Below are 13,857 nucleotides of genomic sequence, written 5' to 3'. Positions count from 1 at the left end.
TTGGCACAATACCGACGCACCTCCAAATATGCTCATTGCAACATATGCCGATGACACAGCAGTACTGGCTGCAAATCAATGCGAGTATGCAGCCACAGACGACCTACAAGAACATCTTATACTAATTCAGGATTGGACAAAACAAAATAGCATACATTTTTATTATAACACAGTTGGCTTAGGTGATATTACGCCAAGCCTGGTTGAGTCCTCAGGCTTTATCGTGGACAAACGTCAAAGGCGGCTTTTTTGAGTAAGGCTGCATCGTCACGTAGGTAGTCGGGGGACTCTGGGGCGTCTCCTATGTCGTGGTTGGAGTAGGTCCTTGAACGACTTTCTCTTCAGCCTCCTGACTACACACCTCCCAGCGAGGTCTCTTGCTACCCGGCTGCAGTTTCGCTGCAAGCGTTCGTTGTACCGGATGGCGAATGCTCCGACTTGGCTGTCTATGGTCTCCATTTTGAGGTCTCTGTGCAAGGTAGAATTTCTGACGTACCAGTGGTACGTGTCTGAATCCGTCTTCGATTTGTCCGAGATGCAATGCCCCAAACCTGAATACCGTATCTCCAAGTTGGTGCCACCACGACGTTGTAAACTGCCCGTTTGCAGCGAAGTGGCAATGGGCTGTTGGGGTTAAGTAGCCAGTTGGCCTTGGCCATTTTATAGCGGCACTGTTTAAGAAGGCCGTCGATGTGCGCCCGAAAACTAAGCCTCTTATCCAGTACAATTCCAAGATACTTGGCGCTTCTGCCAGGCTATCGTCTATCCAGACTGCTGGAGCCTTGCCACGCCTCAGTGTGTAGTTGACCGCCTGGCACTTCGATGCATTAAGCTTGATGTTCCATCTGCGTGTCCAGCTCTCAAGCAAGTGGATGTATTCCTGGGCACCATCAGTGGCTTCATACTCGCATTGGGCGGAGTAAAATATTGCCACGTCATCGGCAAATGTGGCCATCAAGTATTTGCCTGGGGTGGCAAACTCGTGTAGTTCATCCGGAGTGGGGATGTCTGCCGTGTACAAGTTGTAGAGAAAGGGGCCCAGTACACTGCCTTGGGCGACACCCGCCTTCATTTTGCGGGCAGGAGAGATTGCTGCTCTAACTTTGACTTCGAACTTTCGCTTCATTAGATAAGAGCGCAGAAGTAGAGAGAAGGGGGCGGGAAGACTCATCTTGATTTTCTGGAGCAATCCATCAATCCAGACTCGGTCGAAGGCCTGCTTAACGTCTACAAAGACTCCATAGCAGTAGTCTTTGTCGTCGTAAGCCTTAAGAATATGGTTAATCACTCTGTGAACCTGTTCAACAGCGCCATGCCCTCCCCTGAATCCAAATTGGTGATCAGGAAGGATGGCCATGTGATCCATAAGCCTTGAAAGTCGGGTGACAATCAGTCTTTCCCAGACCTTCGACAAGGAAGGCAGGAGACTGATCGGCCGATATGATTCAGGGTCATATTCCGGCTTTCCCGACTTATGGATCATATGGATCCTCGCTAACTTCCACTGGGCAGGGAAGTGTTGCGTCCTTAATATGGCGTTGAAGATCAACGTTATAAAAAGGAGCGCGCGCATTGGTAGGGCCTTCAGAGTGGTGTGGCATATTCCATCATGGCCCGGTGCTTTAGCCCTGGGAAGGACTTTGACGACGTTGATCACATCCTCCACGCCGATAGGTGGTGACATCTGTAGCGGTGTCTCCAACGCTCGGGTTGTTTCATCGAGCTCTTCTGGGGAGGGCAGATCGAAAGGTGTAAACCGTTCCTCCAGGTGGCTGGCGAAGGTATCAGCTTGCTCTTCGTCTGTAAGGGAGTATTTACCATTGTGGCGAAGAAGGGGAACGGTTTTCCAGGGTTGGCGCTTCAGGTTTTTAGTTGCTCGCCAGAGCGAGTATCCTGAGTCATGGGTATAGTCCATGCTCTCCAACCTTCTAGAGAAGGATGCGTCTTTGTGTCTGCGAAGGGCCTCCTTGAGTTGCCGCTCCGCTCTTCGCCACTCCGCCTTGTCCCATCGATGCTGTGTCGTCTGGAACCTGCGTCTGCTCCGCCTTTTGATCCTGAGCAGGTTGGCTATGTCTGCGGGCAGCCCATTGCCAGCATTGTCCAGTCGCCTGGCAACTGGTGGGGAGGTGGCTTCGGCTGCTGCTGCGCGAATCTTTGCGTTAAGCAGCTCGATGGCGTCCTCTACATCCCGTCCAGTGCAGATATCGGTGTTGAGGTGAATACTTTCACACCGAGATCAGTGCGTGCGTTGATCAGCCTCGGTATTGCGCTGACCACCCTGGCCCTGCTCTCCAGGGTAACTATCAGGGCCAGGTGGTCGCTGGGGAGATCCCAATCGTCAGCGATTAAGAGGCACTGGTCAGGGATCCCCTGGTAGATGGCGAAGTCTATACAAGACGGAGTGCCTCTGCTGCCGTACGGGTATCTTGTGGGAGAGCCTGTGGCCAGTACTTTCGCTTGACGATGCGCTAAGCTGCTAGCTAGTTGAAGGCCGCGCGCATTGCTGTTATTTGCGCCCCACAGCCAGTGATGTGCATTCCAGTCGCCTCCCACCAGATATCTGCTTCCAGCCGAGTTAAGTATGACGTTGAAGTCGTCAGTCGACGACTGCTCATTTGGTCTGCAATAGACTGCTCCAAGGTCCACGTTACCAGCATCAGTGGAGACTTTCACAGTCGAGTATTGGTAAACACGGTTAGTAATACTCAATTGCGAGAAATGAACCAAGTTACTCCTGACGAGGACAGCGAAGCCACCGCTAGCTGAGCGATTTTGAGTACAGTGTACAGGGTATGCCTCGAAGCCAAAGATTTTAGGAAAAGTTGGACCGTTGGTTCTAGTTTCTGGCAGCAGAATTATTCCGATTGCGTATTTTTGTACTAGGGCCTCCAGCTCTAGTACTTTACCTGAAATGCCATTGGCATTCCTGATTAGCACCTTCAGGGGTGTGGTTATTTAGATAGTAACGCGGTTAGAAGGGTAAGGATTTGCTGTTGCATACCCAAAACCTGCTGTTGCATTTCTGTCATTCTCTCGATAGCTCGGCTCATGTCCTTGATGGCAGAGGAAAGTCCTTCCCCGTGTTCAGATATCTGATGTTGCTGTTGTTGCGCAGTCAGCCTCTCCTGTTGCTGTTCCCTCAGCAATCTGTGTAGCCTAGCTTGCGCTGGTCCTTCTCGCTGGCTAGCGCTGGGGACGTTGTTCTCTTTGCTGAAAGCAGCTAGTCCTCTTCTGGTGGTAGTGGCGTATGAAAGCCCTTCTACTTGTTCAGTGGGTGCTGTACGGGGGAAGACAACAGGTGTAGGCCCATGAACTTTATTGCTGCGGCTTCGGTTAGCTTGAGTCGGTGGGAGATTTTTCATTTTGGCGGGCTTTCGGGCTCCCGCACGCTTTGTATATTCGGTGAACCACTCGCAGCCCTTATAGTTGGCAGGGTGGTTACCACCGCAGTGGACGCATGTTGCCGGTACTGAGTCGGGCCGTGTGCAATCAGCAGAGCGATGATTGAGTCCGCATTTAACGCATTTGTGTTGTTTTCTACAGTATGTGGCCGTGTGCCCGTAATCCTCGCATCTATGGCATTGCACCACATCCTGGCTTCTTCTAGCAGTCTCAACCTTGACCACCTGCTTGCACAGTAGACCACCTGCTGCAAGTTGATGAAGTGGATGTTCATGGGCTCCTCGGTAGCTTTGCTGCTCGGATTGTGCACGTGGAGAACGGTGTGGCCCTGGGTCCGCAGGTCGTCGATGAGTTCTCGGTTGAGTGTGGAGTGGTGGAGGCCTTTGATAACTATGCGATAGGGCTTCTCCTCCTGCAGCTGGTATGAGTATAACTCAATTTTATGTTCATCCAGTATCTGTATGATGGCCCTGTATGTGGGCACATCATTGGCTAGGAGGCGCATAGTCCTACCTAGGTTGGATTTGATGGTCAAGTTATCCGCCACTTCGGATAGTAGGTGCCACACGTCGTTGATGTCGTCAATGCGATTTAGGACGATGGGGGGTGGCTTCTTTCCTCCAGTGGGGACATTGTTGTTGGCCCTTATTTCGGGCACGGAGAAGCTGGTGCTGGCATGGGCGACAGCGTTGGGCTGGCTGTCGCCCCCAACCTGAGGAGTCGCTGAGGCATGCAAGTTCTCTTCTTGCTCGGCCTCAGATTCGTCAGTATCCATGTCTTCGACGTTATCGGGTGGGGCCAAGAGTGTATATCTATTGGAAGCATAAGTGCCATCTGGACTGGTGTCAGTTTTGTTCAGTTTTCGCCGCGCGGCAGGTGGGGTCCTGCTGTCTGAGACTTTGCGCTTATCATTTATTTTTTTCGGCTGTGCTTGAATCATTCGAGCCGCGGCTGCGGCGTGCGAATTGGGTTTGATGATATCTATCATATGCACTAGTGCGTCAACGTCTCTATTTGCACTAGCACCAGCATGTGGGCTGCTGCCGGGCTCTTCGGATTCCATTAGAGGGTAGGAAGGTGAAACTGAAGTACTTCTTCCAGACATCAGCGCGGAGAATTTATTATCAGCTGTTGCTGAGTGGCTGTTAAGCATTGAGGTGCTCGGCGGCCTAGCGGCGTCAGCATTTAGTTGGCCTACCTCATTCGTTCGAGACGGCCCCTTGTTATTAATTGTGGGTGCATTGCTGTTGTCAGCACTCACTGGCATGGTTGCTCTATTGGCATTGCCGCTGGATGGGTGCATGTAGCACAGCAACGCAGCCGACTTGCTCAATTTGTGACCACCTTTTTTTGTGTTTGATTTTGTTTCGATCCACCTAAAACAAATCGCTTTGTCAGCAATTAGTTTTTTTTTTCAATTTTGGTCGTTTTTGTTAAATTATTGGTGCTTTGCATTCTTTGTGCAGTTTGTGCCGTTTGGGCGCGCACTCGAGTTTTGGTTATTTTTAATTGTTTTCCGCGAGCACGTCCGTTCACCTTAAACACCAAAAAGTGACTGCAAACTCATAATATTCAAGACCATTCTGGCGCCCATATGGACCTATGGCATTCAACTCTGGGGAACTGCATCAAAAACACAGCTAACCAAAATCAGGAAGGTTCAGTCGATTTCGGCGAGACGCATCCGTGGCCTCGCATGGTACGTCAAAAATTTGGTGATCGAAAATGACCTGAAACTCACCAAGATAGGTGATAAAATTAACCACCACTCCAGTAGGTACATCACTCCAACGCAGCTGCAAGACAACTGCTACAAACACCATCCACAAGAAGACTGAAAAGATTTATAACCGCCTACCTACCACGTAGGAAAATACAATAGTAAAAATTAAAATAATAAATTAACTCACACACAATTTATCTCAGACCTGGCGAACATCAACACACATAAACTATAAGATTTCAATACGCTGATCAAAATAATAAAATGTCACACAAAAAAAAAAAAAAAAAAAAGACAGTAGCATTCAAATTGTCGTTTAAATTGATGGGTAGTTTTAATCGAATTTTCTTGTCTGATTTATAGCTATGGGGCGGAGGCTTGGGAATTGCGATAGCTATAAAATTAAAGAATCCTGATCTTTATACACTATTATACTAGTTACATGTCGAATGTTTCTAGCTCTTTAAACCTAAGATATTTGTTCAAGAAACGGAATTTAAATATCGATTGCTTGGAAAAGGGGAAAGTTATCGAGAATAAACTTATACTGCGCGGGAACTAGGTGGACCTACGTTCAAAAGTTTCTAGCTTCAAGTTTCAAGTTTCTAGCTCTTAAAGGTTCTGTGATCCTTGAGTTCATACATACGGACGGACGGACAGGCGGACATGGCTAGATTGACTCGGCAATTGACGCGGATCAAGAATATATACACTCTATACGATCGGAGATGCTTCCTTCTGCCTCTTGCTTACAATTTCACTAAAACTGCTTACCCTTTTTACCCATTTTTAGTGGGCTCAGGGTATAAAAAGGGAGATAATGTCAGATGAGTGCCAAACCCCGGGGTAGTCGTACAATGGATCCATCCTTAAGAAGAAAATGGTTGCGGTCGTCCATGAGCTCGTGTTGGTCAAGGAGGCCCGCGTGATCGGGCTGCCAGAACGGCTTGCAGCTTTCGTATAGGACGGCGGTGACTCCCTAAAACGTGGGCTCGGCTTGCTGAGCTGGACGCGTAATACACCATCCTTGAGCTGCCTACCTGACGTTCATTAGTTGGCTAAGGATTCCTGGAATTTTTCTCACCACCACGCTATTTTGGGAAGCTCAAAGACGGGGTTCCATTCCGCAGCCAGGATTGTTGCCGGCGCTGTTCTCCATGCTGGACCACATCATCCTAGTCCTAGAAGGTCTCCCACTTAAGGGAGGGGAGTACCTGCTCGGCAACCAAATGGCGAGGATAGGGAAAGCAGGGAAGCTGAGGCAGGGCCTTACTCGGGCAGGGCCCACAGGGATCCCAAAAGGTGGTGGGAGATTGACAGCCGGTGCTAGAGTGAAACCATCAAAGCAACCCTGCCCACTCCGTCCCTCAGATGAACCACATCCTCAGACGGTTGCTTCGGAATTCTTCTACGCTAAATATAAAACACGGTTTTTGGTAGACACTGATGGCAGCCGAAAGTAGGAAATGCACTGCGTTTAGGGTATTCGTGAGGGGTTTGATCCAATGACAGTTTATGCCATTTGTACTGCATTCAGCACGTGCCATTTTCCAATGAGCGTTGAACACAGTGATAGGGTTGGAGATAGAGACGCATGCTTTTGCCTTTCTGGAAGACTTTGTGGTAAGGGAGATATTTTGCCGGTTGACGGAACACAACTTAAAGCTAAATAGAAAGAAAGAACTGCAGCTTCCTCAGGCAGAGGATTGTCTGTCGCGGTCCTGAAAAAGGATAGAAATTGACCGTGGGGCAGGGAACAGGAGGAATCATTGTGTCGATTGACGGTGCAATGCGGCCGCAGACGATAGAGGGACAGGAACGAGTATTATTACAAGCCGAGGTAAACTTTCCCGCCACGGAGAAGGTATACGTTAAGTGCTGCGAGATCTGCCAGAAATTCAAGAGTTAACAACTCAAGCCGGCCGGTCGTATGTTGACTAGACAGGTGGCGGAGCCCATGGCAATACTGTGCGCTAATTTGGTCGGGTCCCTTACGCGATCAAAACATGGCAACACGATAAATATTAATCCAAAGTTTTAGAGGAGCCAAATTTTATGTGGGCCAAAATTTGTTGAATGTAACGGCCGTCGGCCGCTGCAACCGTCCGTCGCTGATCGGTTGCTCATCACTTTTATTTTGGAGGCGAAGAGGAAAGCTCCGAGGCAAAGTTGCGATATTGAAACGCCGGTGTGAGCGCCTGGCTTCACTGCGAGCAAGCCGGGACTTGTGAAATGGATGCCGAAGATAATAATAGTTAATAATCTCAGTTTAACAAGTGCGGTGCAGCCGAAACGGACAAGCAGAATTGTGAGCACTGTACCACAGCTGCAAGTTGCCGCTGTAACCGCCAAAAGCTAAAAGCCCTAGCACCGTGATGTGGGCACAAGTGTACAACCTGCCGGCACTGAGGCCGCGGGAGTGAGTGCACGAGCCAGCATATTGACAGGAGGGCCAAGCCCAAGCACGCATCTATCAAGTACGCAAGTCATGGATTTCATAAAGAGAGTCTCTGCGCCAGAGCACGAGTTGCAGAGGTCAAATGATACCGCTAAATTGAGCAATGCTGGCGTGGGCGGTACATCTAACCTGCCGCCATCTTCGATCGGTTCTTGAGTGGAATGCCATTGTCGAGTGGAAGTTTGATAAAAACTGCAATTTTATTTGGGTAATCATATTCGAGTGGAACTTTAAGTTAAACTGCAACCTTGAGTGGAACTGCTATTTTGACCGGAGCGCCATCTTTGAGTGAGGCATTGCCGACGTCATTGAGTGAAACTTTGGGAATAGACTTGCAAACTGTAGAACGGGCTATGGTTTTGGATAACTGTTTACAACATCAAGTCGCTCAACGCCATGTTTTTCTACAGGCATTGCGCACCAAACGCTCGGCTACACGCCGTCACAAGCGCGATAATTTTGAAGCCAACTCAGGCATCTAGTAACTTCGCATGGACGGCTCCTAGGACGAACGATGAATGCTTGCTACGCAAATTACCAGATCTACCCGAGTTTGGGGGTCAACCTAAAGATGGGCCTATTCTTTTGTGCATTTATGGAAACAACTTTGGCGTATAACTGTACGAATCTGGAGAATAACCAGCGATTGTTGAAGGCACTCAAAGGTGATGCACTTGATATTGTGAAGTCGTTGCTCACATTCCCAGGAATGTGAACAATGTGATGGAACAATTCCGTTTCATATATGGTCGCCCAGAACAAATAATACGCAGCCAGCTACTTAGTAATCAAGAGGTGCAGGAAATGCAAGAGCACGGCATCGTAAAAGAAACCTTGCTTTCTACAATCAGCTAACGGAGAACAGCATTTAGCGAATCCAACACTGATGGAGGATTTTTTCGCTAAGCTACCACCAAGCAAGAGGGTGGAATAGGCCAGGAATGCAGCTACGATTAGGCCTTTCCGACTGTCGTATAGTACTGCTTGCCAGCATTGACCAAAGTAATGAAGGGCGACGCCAAGGTCGCACCAAACAGTGCCCAATCTGTAATGGGCAACACGCAACATGTAGTCAGGAAATGCAATGACTTTAGCCTAGCTTCTCCGCCAAAAAGGTGGAGGTTTGTTAAAAGCACCGACTTTGTTTCTCGTGTCTACGGCAAGTGTCTGCAAAAGGGCCGACGAATGCCAAGTAATGGATGCCAGAAGGGGGCATCAGCGCTTTTTACATGAGCTTGCAAACAGTCACAAGTCACCGCAGCCAGCAGGTGATTGAGTGATGAATACTGGACGGATGCCGCAGCCAGCGGATCCGCACATAAGGGCACCGCAGCCATTGGATGCCCAAGGGACGCAACACGGGGAACTTAAGTTGTGCCGATTCGGGTGGAGAACGCCTGCTATTCCGAATAGTGCCAGTGCACGGGGCCAACAAGCGAATCGATACGTATGCGCTCCTCGCCGAGGGTTTGTCTGTAACTATGATCCACAACGAGCTACTGCGCGATCTAGATCAGACTACTAAATATAGAATAGTTTGGTGGAAGGTCAACCAGTGAGCCGACAACAGTAGTAAGCATGGAAATTAGTGGAGCGGACAAACGCAAACGTCATGTGTTGCGAAATGTGCACGCCGTGTCCAACCTGAGTTTACCAATGCAAATTCTGCATCGACGTGATATCCAAACGTTGAGCAATTGTGCACGACTTCCAATGAAATCGTATCGCTGTGTGGTACCAAAACTTCTGATTGGACTAGAGCATGCAGATCTTGGACTGCCAATGCAAACAAGAAAGTTTGCGACCCAGGGGCCATATACCGCAGCCATTAAACTTGGATTTGTGGTCTTTGGGCCCGTAAGAGATCAATCAACGGCAACGTCGTCGAAGTCATGCCTCCTAGCAGAGGCACAGGAGGATGCAATTCAAAAGATAGTAAATGACTTGTTTGATACCGAGAAGATACTCGTGTCACATAATAAAACTAGAAGTTTCTTAACAAACCGTTACGAGTCCTGGTGTTACAGTTAAATAGTTACTGCCAAATGAGTACAAGACGTCGAAAAGACAGGACACTTGGAAAAGTGGCGACGCCTCGTTGAAGTCCACGGGTATGATCCGTCGAGGTACATCTATAGGATATTCCGGGTACGAAAGTGGTTCACGCATTTTATCTCAAATTCGGTCGGATAGCGGGCTGGTCGTAGCCTGGCAATGTTGGGTTGAGCGTTCATACCGACGGACTCTGTTCACAATGTTATTATCGAAGCAGGCAGAAGGAAGCATCTCCCCATGAACTACATATATTTTAGGTCTGCCCGTTCATCCGTCCGTATGTATAAAATCGTCGATCTCACAACCTTTAGGAGCTAGTCTCGAATATTTATACAAATCAAATCTGGTTTTAGTAACATAGAAGAAGGTTTAGGCTATTTGCTTGTTGGGCAGTCCCCAAAAGAGAATTCTTGTTTGATTGATTTTAAAAAAATTGAATAAATTTGGCTAGGCCAATAACCTGTTTAAAGTTATTCATAGTGTGTATGTAATTTTTTGTTAACGGAAATCCGCTACCGAATATTATAAAATGAGCTGGTGTCGATATGTATGTTTTCCCAAGCCCGCTCTGTTTTTTGTATATTTGAAACAATGTCTGGGGTATCGAAAAAAAGATAAACTCATTCTAGACTATGAACCTTTACGTGTACGTTTAAATATGTTAAATTTCAAGTCTCCAACGTCAAAACCAGCATAAAAAATTTGAGTTACATAAACGGCAGACATTGAACATAACCAATATCTAAATATTTTCATTTTGTGCACCGATTTTAATTCTATTTTAATTTCCTGCACATTGGACTTTAGACATTATTGGTTTTGTGACATGCCATGAATAAATGAAATGCCGCAGTAAAACAAACACAGTTTCCTCATGTTTGTATTCTTAGCTATGGTATTTTTCCAGTTTTTAGCGGTCGAAGCTTTCAGCCAATATCAGCAATAAGCAATAAGCAATAAATGTCGCCTACATTTTTCCCTTTTATTCCTTACTCTTTCTTCCAAACTTATCACCTTAACATAAAATTTATTATTATCTTAGGATCTGGAATATTTGTGTCACCTTCTGGTTTACTGGTTCGCACCGGTTCCGTTGGAGTTAGCTTCATAATCTGGCTTGCCTGTGGTCTGCTCTCGTTGTTGGGTAAGTAGCTCATTCACCACTTGCCGTATATACTATATATGCTATATATACTCGTTCATATTCCTGGTGTCTTTGGTCAAGTGTGTTACTTTTCAGCTTCCACTTATACCCCGTATAAGGAAAAATAAACATTTAAATTTAGTCCCTCTAGCTATACAAGTGTGGAAGACATATACTATCCCAATCTGTCACGCCCCCGTGTCGGATTAACAATAAAATCTTAACACTTTTTGTCGAGAATATATACGAGTATTTATTCCAAGTCGCCGAAAATTGCGTTTTTTTTTCCATGCCAGCGGGGATAGCCATAGAATCTTAGCATTTATACTGACGCGCCTTTACAAATGAGGATTCGAAATTTCACTTAACTTCAGAAGCAAACAGCACCCACTGAATATGGGAAACGGGCCATCAGTTTTAAGCTTACACGCAATGATCTACCCATTTCCGTGTTTCTCTCTCTCCATCCGTCCGACTATGCATATATATGCGTACATTTTAGAGTGATTGTGTTTAACAATCTTTACTAAGTCAAAAACATTCGATTAATAATGGTTATAGTAATATTTAAGTCAATGTTATACGACTATTGCGTAAATATATTTGTAATTCTCAAATAACTGCTTATCCTCTGGATCCAGTGTGGTTATCGTGGTTCGGCTTTTTCTGCATAATTACGGTTGATCTGTTTATGCTACTGACGGCTGACAACTTGAGGCTTTAACTGTTCTCCCTCGCGTTTATCGGTAACGATAGTTAGGCGCTCTAGGATGCCACGTGATTTTATTTAGGGAAGGTTGCTACCTTATACTCGGCTCTCCTGCTCTTCATCTGTCGCAGACGAATCTGCACCATCGTCTTCTCTTCTTCTTGCTCATAGTAACGCTATAGCTTAGTTTTGTCAACGCTTAATGTGTGCCTTGGCCCCTGAAACTCACAACGTTGTTAACCTCATATTTACCATTTCGCTTGATCTTGACGACTTTGTAGGGACCAATAAACTTGCTTGCAAACTTTTGACGGTTATGAATTGGATAACCTTGATCGCAATCAAATCGTTTAGCTGATACTCATAGTCTTGCCATAGATAATCAGTTACTAAGTTAACATAGTTAACTGTAGACTGTTGTGCTTTCTGAATTTGTGCTTTTGCTTGCTGTCGTATTTCGTTGCGTTCACTTTGTAGCAGCTCGTCTTGCAGAATTTTCAGTTGTTGGACCTCAGCTTCGTTACGCATTCTTACAACTTATAGGATTTCAAAGGCATAAGCTTCGTCTATGAATATATATGTGCGTTAATAGCCTGCTGCACCTGCGATGTGTATTTGCACCATTTTGTAGGCTCGGCTGCTTACATTTTGGCTAAGACGGAGATTATCACCCGGTTGGCTCTTGGATGTGGTATCTAGCGAACCCAAATGATTGACATGTATTGTCTCCGATTATGCATGATGCACTCGATGCAATTTTAAATGAGTTCGATCACTTTTTTTCCAAATGTGGAATAAAAATGTATTGCTTCACAGCTTGTATTGTATTTTGCGCTCCCATGTGTCCAAAATTTTTCGTCTTGCCGATTATCTCTTTTTGCATGCTCCTGGAGACCGCCATTGAGTCCTGACCTTTAATCTGTTTGAAAATGAGATTATTTGTCAACTTAATATCTGCTTATGGTCTTTGTTCGAGGATTTTGGATACTGGAGCCAAATTATCATCTTTCTGTTTAGCTCTTCAGATTCTTACATGCATTTTTGACGTGACAGTTATCACCGAAAAGGGACTTACTCTATCATCGTGATTCTGCTGCCTGCTCGATGGACAATTTTAAAATATAAAATCATGCAGATACATCATCCATTAGACGACTTCTCTTGGGAATGCTGCACAGTCGGTAATTAGCTAGAATTCGTTAGCTACGTAGCTTTATAATAGCCAAAGATGCTGCCTTCAGTTCCGAATAGTAGCTGTGCAACTTCTCTTGCTGCGTTGATGTTTGTTTGCTCCAATACATAACCGGATGTCATTTACCACTTTGTTGATGTAATAGTGCTGTCCCGAAGCATTCTTTGGATCTTGGCATTTTACTTAAAAATGTTCAGCACTGTTAAGACTTTGAATGCTGACGTCAAACTTTCGCTTGCCTGGATCTGCGCTCCTGCAATAATAATTTCAGCGTCTTTTTTAAGCAGCTGTCTCAAGGGTTTTTCTAATATGGCATAATCCTGAATACATTTTCTAACATATCCGGTCAAACCAAAAATGCCTGAACTCTTCGAATGTTTCTCGGCATCGGAGAGTTTATTAAAGCTTTTATCTTTTCTTGGCCTGTCCAGACATGTCCATCTTCGATCTCGTACAGTTTTATCTTATTTTTACCGGCTTGCAGCTTTCAACCAGCTGTGTGACTGCATCGTTATGTTTCAAAAGCGGATTTAAATCGATTTCATCGTTTTGACGCTCCCAAGTTTATCACGTTGCATCCAGCTGCCGATCACTGCTGCTTGCATTCTGCGCATACGTAGCTTATGCACTTCAGTACTTGGAACTTTATTCTCAAAATACTCCAAAAATGCAGCACACAAATTATTATAATTAGCAACTGTAACAGTTTCCAAAAACAGAGCTGCTTCTCCACTCATTTTATTACGTGCATTCACATACTTCTGTTTTGCATTCAAATCATATGCATCTGCATATTCTTCACAATTATCTAACTTTAGATAAACTCTCAATAGAAGCACTTAAATTTTGTTGTACTTCGTTTTGGTTAAATTATGGAACAGGTAGAAGGTAGAAGTCTGTACGTCTGTCCGTCCGTCCGTCTGTCCGTATGTATGAACGCAAGGATATCAGAACCTATAAGAGCGAGAGACTTGATGGTTTTTTGAGAAATTTCGGCAAATAATATGAGCTAGAGTCACCAAACTTGACATGTAGCTTCTAGAATAGCATATATGTATATATCAAGTATCTTTCATTTTATACCTATCGCCACCTCCCCGCTACCACCTCAAAGCTATAAATCAAGTTAATTATCCAACTTGTAATTTAAGCCACAACTTATATGAAATGGAAT

General features: G+C 45.7%; 1 protein-coding gene across 1 annotated transcript in view; it reads left to right on the top strand.

The window, feature by feature from the left end:
- LOC135439566 (uncharacterized) overlaps window positions 1-13,857 on the top strand; it is a gene marked incomplete at its 3' end in the record, with an annotated part of 63,146 nt that overhangs the window by 40,870 nt on the left and 8,419 nt on the right. Inside the window, exon 4 of the mRNA XM_064698309.1 lies at window positions 10,681-10,782. Within this exon, the coding sequence (XP_064554379.1) occupies window positions 10,681-10,782 (102 nt within the window). The remainder of the gene's footprint in view (window positions 1-10,680; window positions 10,783-13,857) is intronic.

The sequence above is a fragment of the Drosophila montana genome, unplaced genomic scaffold (genome assembly GCF_035044405.1).
Source record: "Drosophila montana isolate Dmon_TW-CO22-7 unplaced genomic scaffold, ASM3504440v1 contig_428_1, whole genome shotgun sequence".
Classification (NCBI taxonomy): domain Eukaryota; kingdom Metazoa; phylum Arthropoda; class Insecta; order Diptera; family Drosophilidae; genus Drosophila; species Drosophila montana.
Note: the sequence above shows the minus strand (reverse complement) of the source record. Positions and strands in the feature narration are given on the sequence as shown.